Source organism: Mytilus galloprovincialis, chromosome 2 (genome assembly GCF_965363235.1).
Source record: "Mytilus galloprovincialis chromosome 2, xbMytGall1.hap1.1, whole genome shotgun sequence".
Taxonomy (NCBI): Eukaryota; Metazoa; Mollusca; class Bivalvia; order Mytilida; family Mytilidae; genus Mytilus; species Mytilus galloprovincialis.
Window position 1 is genome coordinate 34,927,287 of NC_134839.1, and position 22,671 is coordinate 34,949,957.

Sequence of the window (22,671 nt, forward strand, 5' to 3'; positions counted from 1 at the left end):
GTCGTTACAAAACTGGTTGAAGACGGTTTCTTTAAAGAGAAAAAAAAAAGATGAAAAGTAAAACATGAGTACAAACACCCCTTATAAGTATGCTGGCTTTTATTTTTGAATCGATAACGCTATAGTTACCTCAACTCACTGAACAACAAATGCTAATCGATAAAATATATATCCTAATTGATGCTTATAACATGTTTTCGTCTTTTAGAAGCTTATAACTTGCTGAACTTTTTTGGACATAAATATATATACATAAGAACGTGTGTTGAAGCTTTTCGATAGTACAGGTCATAGGAGAATGGAAAGCTTCGGTTGATCAACAGAGATTAACTTTAATATTGAAACTTGTTTTGTTACTTACTAGACTAGCTAATAAAAAAAAATGTTTTCTGTTATATTTTTGGGGTTTTTTTTATTATAAATAGTAATGCTGAAATAAGCTTCTCCCGTTTCAGGCACCGGAACCCCTCGTAAAAAAAGGCTCAAAAAATTGATTTGCCTCACTTTAACTGGAGATGCGCTACGGCCTTGCCTTAGGAGGGCATGTATAGCATACAAATCGCGGTACAATTAGACAAGTGTTGAAACAAGGAGTGTGTGCGAATATTGACAGTGAAACGGGGCTTCTTTTGAATAACGTTAAAATAAGGTTGTTCATCTATAGAAGCTGGACCACTTGCACACCCCTTTTAAATGATTCAAGGGATGTGCAGCTTACTATGTGTCTGTATGTTCTCGTACTGTTACAGGCTGTAAATTTGTATATGGTATGGCAATCAGTCCGGGTACTACTCTATAAAACATTTTTTTTTTACATTGAGTCTATGGAAGCATCATTCTGACTTTAACAGTGCTTAATGAAAAATGACAATAAAATCTTTAGGGTAGGCTATTTTTAAGACGAAAAAGTAGGGAAGGTAGGGTTACTGGAACCACGCATATATTTTTATTTGGCCTGATGACTTTTTCACATTCATGCAGCTCTCCGTTTGTGTATTGTCTGCCGAGTTAGGGTTTGTAGCATTGATGTAACGAGCCTCGTTCTTCTATAGTAATCATTTAGTACAAATCGTGGTTGTAAACAATGGCGGATCCAGAAATTTTCATAATAGGGGGCCCGCTCCAGTCATGCTCCAGTAATAAACCAAATTTTTCCCTCAAAAGGGGGACCCTGAAAAACCCTTTAAATCCGCATCTGGTAAAGGCTTTTAATTTGTTTATGTTGACTTGTCCTAAGTAGAGTAAAAAAGACCACACATGGAAAACCCTTTAGAAACATCTGGAATACTCTTCTTAGGACTCTTACAAGCGTTTGACAACATGAAGTTTTAGTTTAAACTTTTACTAGGACAAGTTTTTTTTTATCGATTTCTTTAAAAAACGATTTAAAAAGTAAAATCACAAAAATACTGAACTCCGATGAAAATTCGGCAAAACGGAAAGTCTAACAAATGACAAAATCAAATGATAATGCATTCGATTGAAACTAAGCCCAGACAATTATTTACATAAGAGACAAAGTGCATCGATCTTATAGCGCACAGTTACTGAAAGCTAGTTCAAAGATTAGTTGTTTGCAGTTATCTTGAAAATTATAGCTGATGACACTGATCGACAGAAACTAACGACAAACTTTATCAGCAAAACCAAAACTGAATATAAACAAACCTTATGACAAGTTTCTTAAGTTGATTCCTCATTTGAATTGTTGCCCATAGATGAATATCTAATTCATATTTGCATTTTTTAACTGCTAACTTTAATAGAAAGAAAAAAATCGGAAGTTTTATGTCCAGTGCCTTATATACTAAAACAAGATGGTATATAACAATTATAACACTAAGAGTCAACATACAAGTTTACCATACAGTTTAAATATGTTTCCTCTCAAATTTAGCACCTTGAATGGTCTAACATGAAGGAGAGGAGTAAGCTCAACCCTCAGAGGCAAAACTAAAGGCACACACTCCTGTTTTCCAAGAAATCAATGCCATCGGTAGTCGGTTAAATCCAATCCATTATATAAGAGTGTGGAATGATTTATCAGCTCAGGCCAGAATGCACAGTAGATGATATTCCAAAGAATACTACACTTTATCATATAGATTTTAATTGTTCATCCTTGTACTCTGGTTTGGTTTTTTAATTTGTTTTAATGCTGTTTCTTGTTGAACATGCTGCATCAAGCCTTTGACAAAGCACCAGAGACGTACGTGAAACTTGTTATGCATGGTACATCATGGAAGAATAAGAATTGTTTATCTCGACAAGCAATAATGGGGACCAGCAAGACAATTCAAGATAATAGAAATGTTCAATGACTCCCGTATATAGGAGTAATTGTATTAATTTGTATTTTTTGTATTTTTTTTATTTTTGTATTTTTGAAAATGTTACAGACAATAAAATATTAGAACTGCTGCAAAACCGTGATAATCACTAACTTCAAAATAACTGAAATCCTTAAGTTACTCCTTCATAGGAAATATTATCCACTTCGCTGTTCTGGCTTTTAACTTCTTCTTCTTCTTCTTCCCGTTACGAGTCGAACTCTGTAGTAAAGTGTAATTGACTCGGGCGCATCTCAAACAGACAGGAGGCCACTCCTCTGGCCAAAAGTAAAAGTCCAGGAAATAATCTGGACAGTATTTACAATAAAATATGATATTAATTACATCTATGTACACTGGTTATCCTGCTGTCTATTTCAGATGTGGCTGGGTCCAGGGGATGGTATTCACTCTGGCCCTGAAGTCCTCTAAGGATCCGGACTCCACTACAGATTCGGGGAGTTTATTCCATTCTCTAGTTGTTCTTGGGGAAAATGAGTGGTAGTATACATCCCTCTTCACTCTAGAGGGGGGGGGGCAAGTGGGGTCCCAATAACAGCAAAACAGCAAATTGATTTGGCTCATAACAGATAACAAGGAATTAAAATGGACAAAAACAGATAACAGTAAGTGAAATATTAAAATAATATGGTCTTTGACAAATCAGTATTTCTTATTACGGATATAATCCTTTGTAATGCATTCCATTTTCTATGACTATGTTTTAGTATTAATTTATGTATCTAGAATGTGTTTAAATTACAACTCAATATATTATAATATTTTTTATACGCTCGTTAACGGAACGTATTATGGTATACATACTGTTGTCCGTCTGTTCTCAACATGTCGGACATTAACTCAAAAACTCTTTAACCAATTTGCATTAAACTTTGGGAAATTGTTTATATCTATTGACGTAAGCTCCTTTTTTGCTTTTTTTTTTTTTTTTTTATAAATTTTAGATTTTAAGTTTCTGGGTAATGGGTTTTTATTCAATAAAATTGGTGGGTTTTTTTTCAGTTTTCTGATAATATTTCAAAAATGCTTTCACAAAGCAAGGAATTTTGGTGAATTGTTTATATCTATTAACATGAGGTCACTTTCAATTTTTATAAATTTTAGATTTTACGTTTCCGAGTTAACGGGTTTTATTAATTAACAAGAATGTGTCTATAGTACACGGATGCCCCACTCGCACTATCATTTTCTATGTTCAGTGGACCGTGAAATTGGGGTCAAAATTATAATTTGGAATTATAATTAGAAAGATCATATCATAGGGAACATGTGTACTAAGTTTCAAGTTGATGTAACTTTAACTTCATCAAAAACTACCTTGACCAAAAACTTTAACCTGAACTTTGCACTATCATTTTCTATGTTTAGTGGACCATGAAATTGGGGTCAAAACTATAATTTGGCATTAAAATTAGAAAGATCATATCATGGGGAACATGTGTACTAAGTTTCAAGTTGATTGGACTTCGACTTCTTCAAAAACTACCTTGACCAAAAACTTTAACCTGAAGCGAACGCACGGACGCACAGACGGACGCACGGACGAACGGAGGCACAGACCAGAAAACATAATGCCCCTCTACTATCGTAGGTGGGACACAAAAAGGGGGGATTTTCCAGTTTTCAGACATTAACACAAAAATGTTTTCAGCAGTTCTCATAAAACTTTGCTGAAATGTTTATATATATTGTTGTAAACTCCCTTTCGATTTTTATTAATTTTAGATTTTATGTTATTGAGTTGAGGGATTTTATTCATTAGAAAAAGGTGGTATTTTCTAGTTTTCAAAAATAACTCAAAAATGCTTTCAGCAGTTCTCATGAAACGTTGGTGTATTGTTTATATATATTGACTGAAGCTCCCTTTGTTGCTAATAAAAAAAAATGACCTAAAAGAGTTTGAATATTCTGACTTTTTCTAAATGACGATCTAATGAGGTGTGTGAATTTTTCTTAATAAGACTATGAGGCAAAGTGGTATATAGGGTAGAAAAATCAAAAGCACCAATTATAAGCATGCAATTTATCAAGTACTTCGAACGAATTTTGACACTCCAAAAGCAATTTATTCCACTTTTTCAAAGGCCTTATTTGAACAATTTTTTATCAGGTTTTTGATTGTACATGTACCAAGTGTACTAGTAAATAGAATACATAGTTTAGTAGGGAAACAATGGCTTGAAACGAAATAAATCTTTGTTTGTAATGAGTTATGTGCAGCTTCGGACGCAAGTACATGGTTGGAACTTTCATTGTACAATGCATTTGGTTCTGCTTTGAAAAGAATCACAGAGCTGAGTCTATGTACCATATTATATAAAAGGTTAAGTGGTTGTTAGGACCTAGTCCTTAATTGAGATCCTTGTCAGATATTCATGACCATATGTTTTCCTTTTTGTCATATTAAGAATTGTTTTAATTTAATATGTTCGTAGGGGAAACAAGGAACATTATTCTCATACAAAAAATTAAGATAATTCTAAATACACATTCATAAAAAATGGAATTTATTACAAAGGATAATCATAAGATATACTTGAATTGTCCTGGACCTCACTTCTGTGATGGGTATATGTCAATGGAATCCTTCTCTGAATACGGGACAAACATATTAGTAGTGGTAGACCCCAATGTCCAATGATCTTCAATTTATACCGAATATTGACTATAAAAAAAAAATGCTAACATTCCAATTTTCAATAACAGTTAACAGAAAATACATTATCACAATAACAGATAACAAAAAAACTAAAAGCCCAATAACAGCTAACAAAGAATAAGACAATAACAGCTAACAGCAAATATATTTTCAAAATAACAGATAACAAAGAATTAAATTGCCCCATAACAGCATAACAGTTAAACCCCTTGCCCCCCCTCACTCTAGTTTGTCTAAGTTTGTGGTTGCCCCTGGTCCTACTGTCTCCTGTTATGTAGTACTTGGCTGGATCAATGGCAATCATCTGGTGTTGGGTCTTGTAACACGTACAGCACCAGACTCTGTTTCCATCGTCTGTGCTGCAGTGATTCCAATTGAAGTTGGTCCACTAGCTTAGTTACACATCCAGGAGAGTTGTCCTGGTAGCAACTGTAAACAAAGCGAGCTGCTCGTCTTTGTACCTGTTCTATGTCACGTATGGTGGTGATTTGGTGAAGATCCCATACTGGAGAGGCATATTCCAGGGTTGGTCTTACAAGGGTAGAGTAGGCTGTGGCTTTTGTTGCTGGAGTACACCTACCAAGATTTCTCCGTAAAAGTCCAAGTGTCTTTGAGGCTTTCCCTATGGTCTGGTTGATATGGTTTGTCCAGGTGAGGTTTTTGTTGATAGTGAGCCCCAGGTATTTCCCGCTGTCTATTGTCTCTAATGTGTGTCCATGTAGTGTGTAGGACGTCTGGAGTTGATGACGTCGTGCTGAGACACGGATGACTGTACATTTCTCCGGTTGGAAACACATTTGCCACTCCTTTTCCCATTTTTCCAGCGAGGTTAGGTCTTTTTGCAGCAAGTCTGCATCTGCTGTATTCCTAATGCGGCGGAAGAGTAGACCGTCATCAGCAAACAGTCTATCGCTTGATGTTGTTGCTTCATGGAGGTCATTGATGTAGGCCAGAAAGAGTAAGGGGCCCATCACAGTGCCCTGAGGTACTCCAGATACCACGTCAAGAGGGTCCGACTTATGGTTTTCAAGGATCACAGACTGATTTCTATTAGACAGGAACTGTTTACTCCATTCGAGCTGGGAACCTTTTACCCCGTAATAGTCCATTTTACGAAGAAGTCTGGCATGTGGTACCTTATCAAAGGCCTTGGCGAAGTCTAACAGGATGATGTCTGTCTGTTCGCCGTCCTCCATGTTCTTAGCTATTTCATGTATAGTTATTACCAGCTGAGACTCGCATGACCGTTTGGTTCTAAACCCATGTTGTTCATCGCAGAGTATGTTGTTTTGGTCAAAGTGGTCCATTATAGAACTGTGTACTATGTGCTCTATCTAGTAGCTTACATGAGATGGACGTCAAGGAAACTGGACGTTCAATAGACATGTGTAATAAATGAAAATTGGCTCTGATCTCACAAGAGTCAGGGATGAACAATACAGGCTGCCTGGAGCTTTTAGTTAAAAAATATCTCTTTTACATCTCCAGCTTCCAAATATACTTTCACATTTTAAATTTTGGCAATTTTCATGGCTGTTCTCTGGGATTTTATACTACTTGTAATTGTATAATAGACCCAGCTTTTATATAGTGCATTAAATGCAAAATTGCCAAATCGATAGAAAAAAGTGAATAGAATGCCAATTGAATTTAAAAGACATAAGACATAACACATAAAGCTTTGTTTAGAGTCGCCGGTAATACGTATAAGCATTGCTCTGAAGAGCTTTCAAGTTAAAACAGACATAACAACAAGTAAAACAAAACATACATATCAAGTCATGCACACAAAATTAAACATATAAAGCAAGGGTTCATATCAGTTTATAAACATGCAGCACAAAAGTTCTGTAAGCATCTTACATGTAAAACAATGTACTTATACATGCAGTTATGAGATAAAAACACAAAAAGCAAAAATAAAATGGTTTGCACATATAAAACACATTAAAAGCACATATAGTTAAAAAAAAAATAACTTTTAGTTTGTTTTTCACAGTTTTCTTCTTATAAGTTTCAAAAGTTGACAAAAGTCACTAACACCATTTTAATTTAAATTATGTCGCTGTTAAAACTCAACTAACGCGGACGTCGAAGAAAACACCCCAATCAGCAAAAACGGATTCAATGACCTTATCCGGTTTATTTTTAAGAACGTTCATTGGAACTCTACAGTGTGTTTTAAAAAAGGAAAGTTCTAATCTGCATATCTGCTTAATAAAGATTAAACTGACATCGAATAACAACAACGTTGGTTCTTGGCTGTAGTAACGAGAATGACAGAAGAAGTTACAGTTGTTCCCTTAGTTATACCTAAAGTTGGTTCTGTGGTTGTGCACACGGGGAACATTGTTCACTGGAACAGATTAAAGAGGAAAGCAAATGAAACACCAACAACAGAGGTATTAATTCTCTATGCATTGCATTTTATTTTTTAGGGCCGATCTGGAAGAAACTATAGTCTATATAATTTGTAACTTTATCTAAAATCAAGTCTGGATATGATGTATCATACATTATTAAACTAACAGATCAACAGCATGTGTTTATTGGCATGAAACTAAGAAGTATATACTGTCATTGACTGTGTCAAAATTTAGGACAACATGACAAATCATTTTTAACAGGTCAAAATATGTTTTCAGTTTAAGTATATTTTAAAAAGTTATATACTTTTGTTAATAGGTTAATAGAGGACAATTTCATCATAACAATAGACCACTTTCGAGTTCATCTGTCACCGGAAAAAACTCATCAATGATGCGCGCCTTTATGATGTCATTTACCAGATAGAGGGGCTCGCCTGTATCCCTGCACTATAATGTTCATCCTGCATCTTAGTGATCGTCGTTGTGCAGGATAAACTAGAAATAATGGTTGTTCTGTAGGTACTTAATGACAATTCCCTAATGACAGCAGTGCTGATTGTCAATTTTTAAAATTCAATTTGCGGAATAATTTGTTCAATATAGAATTATAGTTTTCCAACCTTTCGCTCATCATTAGAATGGAAGTGAAGACGTCCCTAAATGCACAAATGATGTTCACTAAAACCAGAGTTTTTGACGGAAAATTATGCATCGAACTCGAAAGTTGTCTATTAATACATGTTATATATATTTTTTGTATTAGTAAAAAAATCTAAAATCATTAACCTTTTTTTTTACAACAGTTGCACCTGCATGACATAAATTTTCTAGAGCATATACTTCATTTGTACTTTCATCAGAAAATACACTTGTAAATAAAATTTTCTGTGCAACAAGATTTTCAAACCCCTGGATCCTAAAAACTCAGTGCATTTTACAAAAATTAGGATATTCATATCTTGTTGAAAAAAGTTGTCTAACAAAGCAGCACTTGGGACAAGTAAAACAGAGAATTTATGATCAGTGCTTGCAAAATCAAAATGCAAACATACAGGAGTCTTCTAAGCTCAGTTTCTTTCGTCAAGTCTACAATATGGGTCAAAGACCTTCATATACTGATTCACTAAACAATTTAATGATAGAGCAGCAATATATGCAAAATACGCATAAGTGCACATCCTTTAATGATTGAAAGGGGAAGACATCTTAATATTCCTAGAGAGGAAAGATTCTGTCCTGTCTGTAAAAATGGGGAAATTGAGGATGAACAACATTTCTTATTAAAATGTAATAGATATACCTCAAAGCGAGAAATATTAGAAAATAAAATAAATGTTATATTTCAAATACAGCATAACATTACCGCTGATGAAAAAATATCTCTTTTGGTCAATAATAGCTCAGCACTATTACTTAGACTGTCTTCCTCTTTCATATCAGAGTGTCTAAATATAAGAAATAGTGAACTTATATGATACATCATTTTGTAACTTTTCATAATTTAGCATGATATGTTATCATGGAACCTTTCATTCTACCATGTCAATTATTATAGTTGTATGTAATGCCATAGGTCTTAACCATTTATTGTTAATGAGTTTGTGCCAATAAAAATATTTGTATTTGTATTTGCATTACGTGTCAATGCATTTCCTTTATCTGTTTGTATAGGTTAGAAGATACTAGTTCAGTCTTTTAACTCATCAGGCATTTGTGCATTCATTCTCAATTTCAAATTGAGACTGCCATGATTTCCTTTAAATTATCATATGTCTGATTTTGCACTCTTTCATGGGAATTATCATGATTATGATGAAAAAACTGTGCTAGGACTAAATGAAGATGACACATCTAGTGGTATACAACTGCATTGTACAACTTTAATTATTAGTGTTTAAATTAACTTTATAACACAAGTGATGATTTCATAATATATATATATTTCAGATAACCGAGAGTGTTGGATCAACTTTCAGATCTATCATTGAAGCTACAGATAAAAATCAGTTACAGGTAAGATGAAGAAAATTGCAGAGAATACAGAAATATATTCGGTTGTGCATAAGAAGACTGTGGGATTTGGTGTTTCTAAGTTCAGGATCAGGTGTTTTTAATCCTTTTGGGATCTGGGAATTCTTCCTTTGAATTTCAGGATTTAAATTTCTTTAAATTTGGGACTTGTGATTTCATGTTTTTAAACTTGTGATTACGGGATCAGGACCCCTCTCCGATCCCCCCTCTTTACTTGAACAGGTTGAATTAACCTGTGCACACAGATATTCTTCAATTTATATATAGCTACACCAAATACTTATCATGATGCCTTTCTGTAGAAAACTTTGCATGTAGTTTTTGTCGAGCCTGCAACTTAGAAAGCTCGACATAGGGATAGTGATGCGGCGGCGGTGTTAGCTCACTTCTTAAAAGCTTTATATTTCAGAAGGTGGAAGACCTGGATGCTTCATACTGTGTATATAGATGCTTCATGTTATGAAGTTTCCGTCAGTCACATGTCCAATGTCCTTGACCTCATTTTCATGGTTCAGTGACCACTTGAAAAAAAAGTTCAAATTTTTTGTAATGTTGAATTCTCTCTTATTATAAGTAATAGGATAACTATATTTGGTATGTGCGTACCTTGCAAGGTCCTCATGTCTGTCAGACAGTTTTCACTTGACCTCGACCTCATTTCATGGATCAGTGATCAAGGTTAAGTTTGGTGGTCAAGTCCATATCTCAGATACTATAAGCAATAGGGCTAGTATATTCGATGTATGGAAGGACTGTAAGGTGTACATGTCCAACTGGCAGGTGTCATCTGACCTTGACCTCATTTTCATGGTTCAGTGGTTATAGTTAAATTTTTGTGTTTTGGACTGTTTTTCTCATACTATATGCAATAGGTCTACTATATTTGTTGTATGGAATGATTGTAAGGTGTTCATGTCTAGCGGGCAGATGTCATCTGACCTTGACCTCATTTTCATGGTTCAGTGGTCAAAGTTAAGTTTTTGAGTTTTGGTCTTTTTATCTAATACTGTATGCCATAGGTCAACTATATTTGGTGTATGGAAATATTTTGTGATCTTTATGTCAGTCGTGCAGGTTTTATTTGACGGTGACCTCATTTTCACGCTTCATTGCACAGTGTTAAGTTTTTGTGTTTTGGTCTATTTTTCTTAAACTATAAGTAATGGGTCAACTATATATGTTGTATAGAAACATTGTTAGCTGTACATGTCTGCCTGGCATGGTTCATCTGACCTTAACCTCATTTTCAAGGTTCATTGGTCTTTGTTTAGTTATCTTGGTTAATGTTAAGTTTATGAGACAGTTGTAATAAAACTAAGCTTTATACTTAGGACTATCAACATAATATCAATGATTAGTATAGAAGGCGAGACATTTCAGCGTGTGCACTCTTGTTTTTCAAAGACTTAAAATTTATAGTCATTTCAATTATTATATTCCTTCAATAGAGAAATTTGACAAAAGATGAAAGATTTTTTATACTTGGATGAATGTGGCCCTTGAATAACAATATATGTAAACATTAGTTTATATGTAATTTGTTTATGCATTAATTACAGTACCAGACCGAGCTGACATGTAATAATGATAAATTTATAGAAACTTTACCAGAAGAGGAAAGAGGAGACCTCAAATTAACAGGTAAAAATAGTTTGTATTGACAATTGGAATTTATTTTATAAAACCATTAATTACGTCTAGTGAATTTCACCCCAAAAAATTGAAAATCACTTTAGTTTAAACATATTTATTTATAGTGGATTGGGAAACAAGTTTTGCAACTTATATTAATCCCTTTCCACTTTGCGGGTGTAGTAGTGGCATTAGCCTTCTCTTTTTCCAAATCTACAAGGGTGTCTATAACGTGCAAGAGATTTGGCTCTCTCTTAACACGGGTCAGCCATTTATCGTCCCCTTCGGACGGACTATCATCGTTTCCTCAAGACCATACTCGCAGATGGTGTCAAGGGAGAGCCGAAAATTGAGTTCCTGGAATTTTCATCCCAAACGGGAATCGAACCAGGAACCTTTATGTTAGTAGTCCGATGCACTAACCACTACAATCACTTTAAGGAAACCTATACCATGAAAAAAACCCAGCATTTTTAGCATTTTCAAAATTTAGGCGTATATATTACCTGAAATGATTAATTAAGTTACTCATAAGTTTGTTAATAAACCAGTGATTTATTTTTTTGACACTCATGCATTTATTACAAATAAAGAAATAAAAAAAACATTACAAATGTTTTAACATCATAGTTACATGTTTTTTTCTTTTAAAAGATAGACCTCAACAAAGTTAAGAAAAATAATAGTGTATACTTTGCAGCAAAAAAAGGCTAATAGGTCGGTTTACAGAAACCTTAAAATCCAAGGATTAATAATTATCCTCCTCATATATTCAGAATCAAAATTGAATCACCTATTAGCTGTATATATTTTATTTTGATATGAAAAGCTTTAATTGTTTATCTACATAGTTAAGTTGAATTTGAAGTTCTTTTTCAGATGCCAATCATACAGAATTTGAGTTAATCTTAATTTTCACTAGGGTTAAGAAATTATTTTATTATGCCCCACCTACGATAGTAGAGGGGCATTATGTTTTCTGGTCTGTGGCTCTGTTCGGGCATCCGTCCTTTCGTCTGTGCGTCCGTTCAGGTTAAAGTTTTTGGTCAAGGTAGTTTTTGATGAAGTCCAATCAACTTGAAACTTAGTACACTTGTTGCTTATGATATGATCTTTCTAATTTTAAAGCCAAATCAGACTTTTGACCCGAATTTCACGGTCCACTGAACATAGAAAATGAAACTGGGAGTTTCATGTTAAAGTTTTTGGTCAAGGTAGTTTTGATGAAGATGAAGTCCAATCAACTTGAAACTTAGTACACTTGTTGATTATGATATTATCTTTTTGATTTTAAAGCCAAATTAGACTTTTGACCCCAATTTCACGGTCCACTGAACATAGAAAATGAAAATGGGAGTTTCAGGTTAAAGTTTTTGGTCAAAGTAGTTTTTGATGAAGCTGACTTCCAATCAACTTGAAACTTAGTACACTTGTTGCTTATGATATGATCTTTCTAATTTTAAAGCTAAATCAGACTTTTGACCCGAATTCCACGGTCCACTGAACATAGAAAATGAAAGTGGGAGTTTCATGTTAAAGTTTTTGGTCGAGGTAGTTTTTGATGAAGCTGACTTCAAATCAACTTGAAACTTAGTACACTTGTTGCTTATAATATGATCTTTCTAATTTTAAAGCCAAGTTAGACTTTTGACCCCAATTTCATGGTCCACTGAAAATAGAAAATGAAAGTGGGAGTTTCAGGTTAAAGTTTTTGAACAAGGTAGTTTTTGATGAAGCTGAAGTCCAATCATTTTGTAACTTAGTACATATGTTCTCTATTGTATTATCTTTCTAATTTTAAAGCGAAATTAGATTTTTGACCCCAATTTCACGGCCCATGGAACATGGAAAAGGATAGTGCGAGTTGGACATCCATGTACTTTGGACACATTCTTGTTTTTACTCATTTTATGTAAAAACCGAAGTTTTTTTAGCAGAAACAAAAAAATATAGTTGCTTTTTAAACATAAAAAACCAACAACATTCAAATTGGTCTGCAATAATGACAGAAGTTATAATAGAAATGCAAGAAGTTTTCATTTTTCTGTACTTTTTGCCTCATTTATGCTGACACTGTTGTGTGCATGGAGAAGTAATTGACAATTTAAGATAACCTTAACTGGTGCTTTACTGACATAAATGCATCAAATGATATTATTTATGCCATTGAAAAGTATATTTTAACAATAATGAGAGCCTATATATTTTACAGTCAAAATATTTCTGTGCAGTCTATTACCAGCTGAACTACTCAAAGAGGCAACAAACAAAGGTAGGGATATCATTCTGTTAACCAAGGCATTAAAAAGTAAAATCACAAAAATACTGAACTCCATGGAAAGTTCCTTATCAAATGGCAAAATCAAAAGCTCAAACACATCAAACTAATGGATAACTACTGTCATATTCCTGACTTGGAATGGACATTTTCTGATGTAGAAAATGGTGGATTGAACCTGGTTTCATAGCTACATGTAGCTTAAGTAAAACCTCTCACTTGTATGACAGTCACATTAAATTCCATTATATTGACAATGAACAATACAAACAGACACAACAGGCAAAAATTCCAGCAGCCAATAATATTGTGTTACTATACCAATCATTTAAGGGGGCTCGCGGGTCTAAATTTTTTTTTTTTAATTTAATATAGGAATTACCTATATTTTTCTATAAATGAACTTTATCTTATACTTAATATAAAAATGAAATGAAAAAATAGGGTCACCGTTCATTAACGCTCACAATCTGCCTTCAAAAGAAGCATACATTTTTGTTAATGTCCTTTTTTTCTGTTGAACTAATAGGAGAAATAGCGGTAATATAGAAATAAAAAAGAACTAAATAACAGAAATCGCTTAAATTTTACAATTCTTTTGTTAATGTACAGCTTATTTGAAAACAACAATAAAAAATATAGGTCACTGATGAGTTAAAAAAGATATTTCAATTTTAATGCCAAAAAATGGCATTTTTGCACCAAAGGGAGATAATTTGAAGCTTTTTCAATGATATCTACATTTTAAAAGTCACCTGGGGCCAACACAAATTGATTTTTTGGAATAATTTTTGTACCACATGATAAAGTAACAACTACAAATGTACTTAAAGTAATTAATAAAATTTGTAATGAAAAATAAATGTTTAATTTTTTTCTGAAAGTCTGATACCCGCGAGCCACCTGAAAGAAAAAAAACATATATGTAACAAAGAAGCACAAAATAGCATATAGACCAAGCATATCAGTAAAAATAAAAGACAAGAATACACAGTTTTACCATAGTTCAATAACACATTGACGGGATGTACAAGTACAGAGCCACGTCATATATGTAACTAAGAAACATAAAAAACATTAAACAAAGGTTAACCAGGACAACTTAGCTAGGAATATCATGCTGTTAACCTAGTCAATAAAGAAAAGTAGGACTATGGTACTGTTAAGCAAGACAACTTACAGGACTGAAACAGTATCTTTCTGGGAACTCTTGCATTCTGTAATATTTGACATTTGTTTTGTCATGAATTACAATTACTTCTATAAGGAATCAAATATATACAGCCAGCAATCAACAAGTCAGAACTATTTTGAAATATTTTGTTTCAGCTTTAAAAGAATTGAATGTGAGTTTTATAGAGACAGTGTTGTTAGCTCTGCCTGAATTTGAAGATGAAGATGATTTAACACTAGAGGTTATCAAGCCATACTGGACATGTCTTGAAGAATTAGTAGATAGTGAAGCTGTTCTGTCTTTAGGAATTGCTGATCTCAATAAATCATTACTGGAGCAGCTGTATAACTGGGCAAGGGTAAATATGTTCTATCACTTAGTGGGGTTGATACCAAGAAAACATTACAGAAACAGATATATAACTTGGTTTGGGGAAATATTTTCCGTCAAAAGGGGACACTGCCCTCAACAAAACATTACTGAACAATTAGTTGACTGGGTTAGGGTGAATATCTCTTTGCATTAGAGGGCTTTGTTCAAACACAATAATACTGAAACAGCTGAATAACTGGCTAGGGTAAATATGTTCTGTCACTTGGGGATGCTGATCTCAACAACACATTAAGCTTTATATTTCAAAAACAATTATCAAAGAGCACACACAGTGATGACCTTGTGAAATGAGAAGACAGCATAAAGAGCACACACAGTGATGACCTTGTGAAATGAGAAGACAGCATAAAGAGCACACAGTGATGACCTTGTGAAATGAGAAGACAGCATAAAGAGCACACACAGTGATGACCTTGTGAAATGAGAAGACAGCATGTGCATGCTTCTTTTGTCAAGAATATGGAAAATGATGTTTTAAAATATTAGTTGTATGTAATGAAACGTTTTTGAAATTAAATTTGTTTGATTAATATTACAGGTTTAATATGACATATGTTATACCCCTTTATGTTTAGGTGAAGCCACACATCAATCAAGTTAACTTAGAATCATGTTGTGTAATGCCAAAAGATTTAGTCGAGTACGCCAAGGATAATGACATACAACTGCTCACACACAATGATCCAAGAGGTAATTATGAAAACTGTTATTAATCTACCTTAAGTTTAATATCTATGACCTTAGTCTATGTAACCACCATATCTGTATCTGTATATTTTCTGCCAATATAAGGCACACCTTCAGTATGAAGTCAATAATACCCCTTCACCAGTAGAATGTTATAAGTTAAAATATCCAATTACCAATAGAATATGTATAACGATGTACACTATATACAATTGTCAGTATATCTCTACACCAATATTACACATGTTCTTGGCTATAAAATCATAAAATTCGTAAGGGTTCCGCAGAACTCAGTGTCTCGCCTACTTTTGCTGTTTATTACAGGCTCAACAAAAATGAGAAAAAAAATATTCAATAAAAATATTCCTCTTGATCTATCTTTTGATTGTAAGAAGCTTCTGTCCCAGTTTGGTCAAAATCTGAGATAGTTTATGAATCTAATATAAAAAAGAAGATGTGGTATGATTGCCAATGAGACAACTTTTGATCATAAACAAGCTTCTGTCCAAGATTGGTACAAATCCAAAATAGTTTAAGAAAGTTATTAAAATTTTTAAAAATTAATCACAGAGTGAATGTGTTGTTCCTTGCAGAAAAACTAAGTCCATCTCATCTATAAGTAAAATACAGAAAAAACAGATTTATATTTTAACAAAATTTACATCTAGATACTATCTTATGATAAACAAGCTTCTGTCCAAGTTTGATAGAAATCCCGGATAGTATAAAAAGGTTTGGTAGAAATCCAGTACAGTTTAAGAAAGTCATTAAAATTTCAAAAACTTTAAACACAGAGTGAATTTTTGTGGCCACCGCCCACGGAATGTAGGATCGCTGGGTCTCGCTTTTTCGAAAAAATTTGAAATGAGTCCTAAGATAACATGAGATTTGAAGTCCACACACAACCTTTTTATTAAAAAGAGCTATGATCTTAAATTATTTTTTCTAGATAATGGTATGATTTGAGGACAATCCTTATTTTAATGGCTTAACCTAAAATTAAAATTAGCTTTATAATAGAAAATCTTGAATATTTCATCTACAAACTACAAAACTTAATTTTTTGACGAATTTGTGTCCAATAAAATTCTCATGAGTACACATTAACATACATATGTAATTTATAAAGATTTTTATTAGCAATTAAGAAAGATTTGTTTAGTTGCTGTTTTGGGAACTACGATTCACAAATTCTTGTGAGAAGGAGAGTCACTGAAGTCTCAATTGGGCATTAATATATGTTTATTAATTTTAACAGGTGTGCAATCAAGGTTTTGTTTGTTTTAAAAATGAGAAATATATGTTTAGTTAGGTATATAATGTGGATGCATTGTTTAAAAAAAAGACTTTGTTAAAAGGATCTGAGATAATCCTAGAATTCCTAGGGAAAAGGAAGAGGATAAAAAATTGAAGATAATCCCTGAATACACTAGGAAAAAGATAGAGGTTTAACAAAACATAAGGAATAATCCCTGAATACACTAGGAAAAAGACAGAGGTTAAACAAAACATAAGGAATAATCCCTTAATACACTAGGAAAAAGACAGAGGTTTAACAAAACATAAGGAATAATCCCTTAATACACTAGGAAAAAGACAGAGGTTTAACAAAACATAAGGAATAATCCCTTAATACACTAGGAAAAAGACAGAGGTTTAACAAAACATAAGGAATAATCCCTTAATACACTAGGAAAAAGACAGAGGTTTAACAAAACATAAGGAATAATCCCATAATACACTAGGAAAAAGACAGAGGTTTAACAAAACATAAGGAATAATCCCTTAATACACTAGGAAAAAGACAGAGGATTTACAAAATATATGGATTAATCTAATAATTCCCTTAATACACAAGGGAAAAGGTAGAGTAGTTACAAAATATAAGGGATAATCCATGAATACACCAAAAAAGGCAAAGGAGATACAAAAAATATGGGATATTCCCTAAGCACACTAGGAAAAAAGGCAAAGGAGATACAAAATATATAGGATATTCCCTAAGCACACTAGGAAAAGACAGAGGAGTTACAAAATAAATGGGATAATCCCTGAATACACTGAAAAAGGCAGAGGAGATACAAAATATTCGAGATTATAACTTCATTTCCTGATTACTTTTCTTTTTTTTACAGATATTTTACCAACAAAATCATTCCAAGAGTTGATATCTACCAACACAACAGAGAAGGATGGAGAAGGATGGGATCCCTTGTGGGTCCTTAGATACTCAGTTCTGGTCAAGTGCAGGGGAATCATTAAAACTAAAGGATATATCATGAAAGGTTACAGGGACACAAAGAAAAGGAAATAAACTACTTATCATTGATTTTAAAAACTTGAAAATCATAGGGCTGTCATATATGCTTTCAAATCTTTACCTATATTCAGTAAGGTTTCGTGAGCAACATGATTAAATTGCTCATTGATATTTTATGATTTAATCTTGTGCTAATTGTCACACAAACATAAGATCGTTTCAAAATGTAAGCACTTAATACTTTAACTTTCATATGTGTATTTCCTGCAAAACTTGTTTTCCTAATTGATTTCAGCATCACAGTAGAAATTATTGGACAAAAATTATAAGTAGGACTTAATTCAAATGTAGTAATGTACCACAAAACTGTAATTTAGTATGGAAAATAAGATGAGTAATTAACTAAACTCACCAATATATGTAATGTTAGTTTAAAGTGATGATGTGTTGAAGGAAAATATAAAAGGTGCTTTATGTAATATAATAAATTAATATGCCCCACTTTCGATAGTTTAGGAGCATTATGTTATTTGGTCTGCATGTGTTTGTCTGTCTGTATGTCTGTCTGTTTGTCCGTCTGCCCCGGTTCAGGTTAAAGTTTTTGGTTGAGGGAGTTTTTGATGAAATTGAAGTTCAATCAACTTGAAACTTAGTTTCTTTCTAGTTTTAATGCAAAATTAGAGTTTTTACCCCAATTTTAAGTTCAACTAAACATAGAAAATGATAGTGCGAGTAGGGCATCCCTGTACTATGGACATATTTTTGTTTGATAGAATTAATTAAACAGTTGCCTATATTTTAAAAATATTGCTGAATGTTTTAGTAGCTGAAGCCCACTAGAAGAAACTCTTTGTATTTTGTTACCTGAGATATTTATTAATATGGATGGATCCCAATTTAAAGTGAATCATATTTATAGAATATGCTATTATCTATTTATAGAATACGCTATTATCTATTTATAGAATACACTATTATCTATTTTGTAGATACTTGTTGTTATTATATACAGATAAATAAACTTTTAATGAGTTATCAGTATATTTTATTGATGATCAATGCTGTTGAAAGGGGGCATATGATTGGAACCCTACTTTATGCTGGGCTGGAACCCCCTATAAAAATAGCTAGATCTGCCCCTGTGCCCCTGAACAAGGAGGGTTTGAGTTGTGTCTGTCATTGCCTTTAAAACTAAAACCTAAAAATGAATGAAAGGATTTGTTATTGTAAATATTCTGAAACATCAACTCATCAATCACAACAAAAGGACATGAAGAAATGAAATGATCAAAGCTCGATTAATAATATGCATCAATAACTCATCAACCACAATAAAATGACATGAAGACATGGTATGATCAATGCTTGGTAAATAATATGTATCAATAACTCATCTACTACAATAAAGGAAGACATTAAACAAAAAGTAAATGTAGGGTTAATATCAACCAATAAACAACATATCAACAACAATAGAACAAAAAGGCATGGTATGTTTATGGTTAGGTCACTCAGAATAAGTAAAGATTGACTATTTATACCTTCTTAAATGAGTTCATACATCTTTACTGCAAGAAATATGATGACCTTTGCTCTCAGTCATACATTAGTCATTGTGAAAATGTGCTTCTTACTATTCATCATGAAACAATACACTTAATGGCTATTGATTTCTGTATATTGCATCAACTCATGAGGCATTGCTATTATATGACGTTTAATATTCTAACAAGACATAGGATTCCTTGTTCTAAGGTTTCAACACTATTCTGATTAGATGAGTTTGTCAATAAGCATGTTGATAAGTACCTTAATAGTTGATACCATTTGTATATAGAAAGCTGCTGTATTGCATTTTTCTTGATTTAAAACAAAACCATTAGTTCTACACACGAATCTGAATGAAATTAAGTAAAATTCTTGAAATCTTTGAATAAATGGAAAGTTTCTGTGTTTGTTGGAATGAACAATATTTCCTTTAAATGAAAATGTGGCGATTTTTCAAGGAAATATGTAACAGTTGAAGACTGTTTTATCATAGCTTTATGTAAACTATTTGTGATAAGTTAACAGATACAAAACTAGAATAAAAATTGGAACAGAAGATATCTGAAATACAGCTATAAATTATAGAGAGAAATTACCTAAAAGAAAAAAAAAGATTAAGAAGTGAAAAGAGGGATATATTATTCAACATTTCTAGCATCTCTTTTACACCCTTTCGAATTGCTATTTTCTTCACCTTATATGCAACTCTGGAGAAAATTAGGATGTGCATAATGTATTTAGCTTGAATTAAATTAATAAATAAATGATTAGTTATATAAACTTAAAAGTTGGCTAATACATATTTATCTTTGAAATACCTATGTTTAGTGATTTGAATATTTCGAAATAAATAATTACCAGTTTTGGCTTACCATTTATTTTAGGACAGCATTATTGATTAACATCCTAATTACTTTATGTTTGAAGACAGCTTTTCTTTCATACAAGGACACTAGCTTAGAAAAAAAGTAAGGCAATGGATATCAAAGGATTAATCAAAATCGAGTGTCGACAATGATATATAAAAAACGACCAACATTCAAATTACAGTATATAACCTCTTGGAAAGGGGGGGGATGCACTTCAATCTTTTTTGGTAGGGGTTAGCAGCTGAGACAACAAGTACCCCACCCTTTTCATAAATATGGTGTGTCAAAAATATATACCTTTTCATATATCAATTCACAAAAGACATGATAGATATATTTATATGTTTTTCGTCTTCTGGAACATTGGTATAGAGAATATTTTTGGGGTCTCGCTCATCATCCTGTTTATGTTCAGAAGCAGCGCCATCCTAATAATTAAATCTTGCTTTTTTTTAAAAATTCGCCACATCTTAAACACTTTCCTCTATTTGATCCTTTTTTTTTTTTTATCTTTTATTATGAAGAAATTTCAATTTCAACTAAGAGAATAAAGGTAAAAACAATGTGTTTATAAACACCCCTGTGAGTTTTATGTTTTAAATAAAAAAAAAACTAATAAAATGCTACATTGCCGTTCCCTCTTAAAAGACGCTAACACTTTGGAATTCCTTTTAATAATTGTTTTCATGTTTCATGTATACAAAGCTTTGAATGTTAACTAGGTGCAAATAGTTATCAAAGGTACCAGGATTATAATTTAGTACGCCAGATGCGCGTTTCGTCTACATAAGACTCATCAGTGACGCTCATATCAAAATATTCATAAAGCCAAACAAGTACAAAGTTGAAGAGCATTGCAAATGTCAAAATGGTTGTATTTATAGCATCTATAACTAGCATCAGTGGAAATACCACATTTGAATAAATAGAGATTAATTGGTTTGACAAATAGATGATGCACCTACGACTGGTTTAATCGCATCAAAAATAAATACTGACATAAGATTATAGTTTCAGATACTTATGATATAATTAAGCAAGTGATGATATCAACCTTTTGATATATTTAATATGAAGTTCTCACCCCTTTCATATATCACGAAGCATGAGACCTATTCCAGGGGCTCATCCCTACCACCCATTATATAGTTAGTGCCCCCCCCCCCCCCCTGACATAAGACTATAGTTTCAGATACTTATGATATAATTAAGCAAGTGATGATATCAACCTTTTGATATATTTAATATGAAGTTCTCACCCCTTTCATATATCACGAAGCATGAGACCTATTCCAGGGGCTCATCCCTACCACCCATTATATAGTTAGTGCCCACCCCCGAGTATACAACGCACAATATTCAGTCTTACTTCTATTACCGTTACATGATTAGTTAACTGGTAGGTCAGGAAAAAAATATGTTTGTCTTGGGCTGTTTTGATAAGGGTCTACTGAGGTATACTTTTTCCAGGCAGCGAGTACCTGTGGGTTCATTCAGATACCTTAAAAGCATTATAAACATTTCCTTGGTTTAGACTTTTGACTGAGTGTGGATTCGTATGTCGGCTGATGCATGCGTGGCTGTAGGTTGTTCTCGCTTACTATGGACTTCATGTGATTCCCCCATTCTTTTATAGACTTTTGACTGAGTGTGGATGCGCATGTCGGCTGATGCATGCATTGGAGTAGACTCGCCTGTTCTTGCTTACTATGTAGTTCATATGATTCTCACAGTCTTTATTTTGTCTTCAATTTGTATTTATCTAATGGGTAATTCAGTTGAATATTTGCTTAACGGCTGTTCTCATTCTAATTAAACTATATTTAATATACTAGTAAAGCTATATTAAAAAGCGTGTACTTGTTTGTCTTAATAACTATTTTGATCTGAGCGTCACTGATGAGTCTTGTGTAGACGAAACGCGCGTCTGACGTATATCATTATAACTTTGATAACTATGATGCCACTGCTGGTGGACGTTTCGTTGTCGAGGGTACCACCAGTCCAATAGTCAGTAATCGGTGTTGACATGAATATCAATTATGTGGTCATTTTATAAATTTCCTGTTTACAAAAGTATGAATTTTTCGAAATGCTAAGGAGTTTCTTATCCCAGGCATAGATTACCTTAGCCGTATTTGGCACACCTTTTGGGAATTTTGGTCCTCCATGCTCTTAAACTTGTTTGGCTTTCTAATTGTTTTGATCTGAGCGTCTGGCGTATTAAATTATAATTTTGGTTACTTTGATAACAATTTATCGATGCCACTGCTGGTGGACGTTTCGTCCTCGAGGGTATCACCAGTCCAGTAATCAGCACTTCAGTGTTGACATGAATATCAATTATGTGGTCATTTTATAAATTTCCTGTTTACAAAAGTATGATTTTTTCACAAATTTCTAAAAATTATCTTATTCCA

General features: G+C 33.1%; 1 protein-coding gene across 1 annotated transcript; it reads left to right on the forward strand.

Annotated features, from left to right (window-relative positions):
- Positions 1-7,076: 7,076 nt before the first annotated feature.
- On the forward strand, positions 7,077-18,633 carry LOC143063460 (glutamate--cysteine ligase regulatory subunit-like). The gene is made up of 7 exons (XM_076235629.1): positions 7,077-7,412; positions 9,327-9,392; positions 10,970-11,051; positions 13,255-13,314; positions 14,650-14,852; positions 15,463-15,577; positions 17,710-18,633. Exons 1-7 carry the CDS (start codon positions 7,287-7,289, stop codon positions 17,886-17,888), a joined length of 831 nt encoding a protein of 276 aa, XP_076091744.1. The 5' UTR covers positions 7,077-7,286; the 3' UTR covers positions 17,889-18,633.
- The last annotated feature ends 4,038 nt before the right edge of the window (positions 18,634-22,671 follow it).

What these genes read in the sequence shown, in the direction of transcription:
- LOC143063460 (XM_076235629.1), top strand. Translation starts at nt 7,287, where the DNA reads ATGACAGAAGAAGTTACAGTTGTTCCCTTAGTTATACCTAAAGTTGGT. An exon ending in CAGATAAAAATCAGTTACAG is followed by an intron (nt 9,393 to 10,969) that starts GTAAGATGAAGA and finishes CATTAATTACAG; the next exon opens with TACCAGACCGAGCTGACATG. An exon ending in AGCTGTATAACTGGGCAAGG is followed by an intron (nt 14,853 to 15,462) that starts GTAAATATGTTC and finishes CTTTATGTTTAG; the next exon opens with GTGAAGCCACACATCAATCA.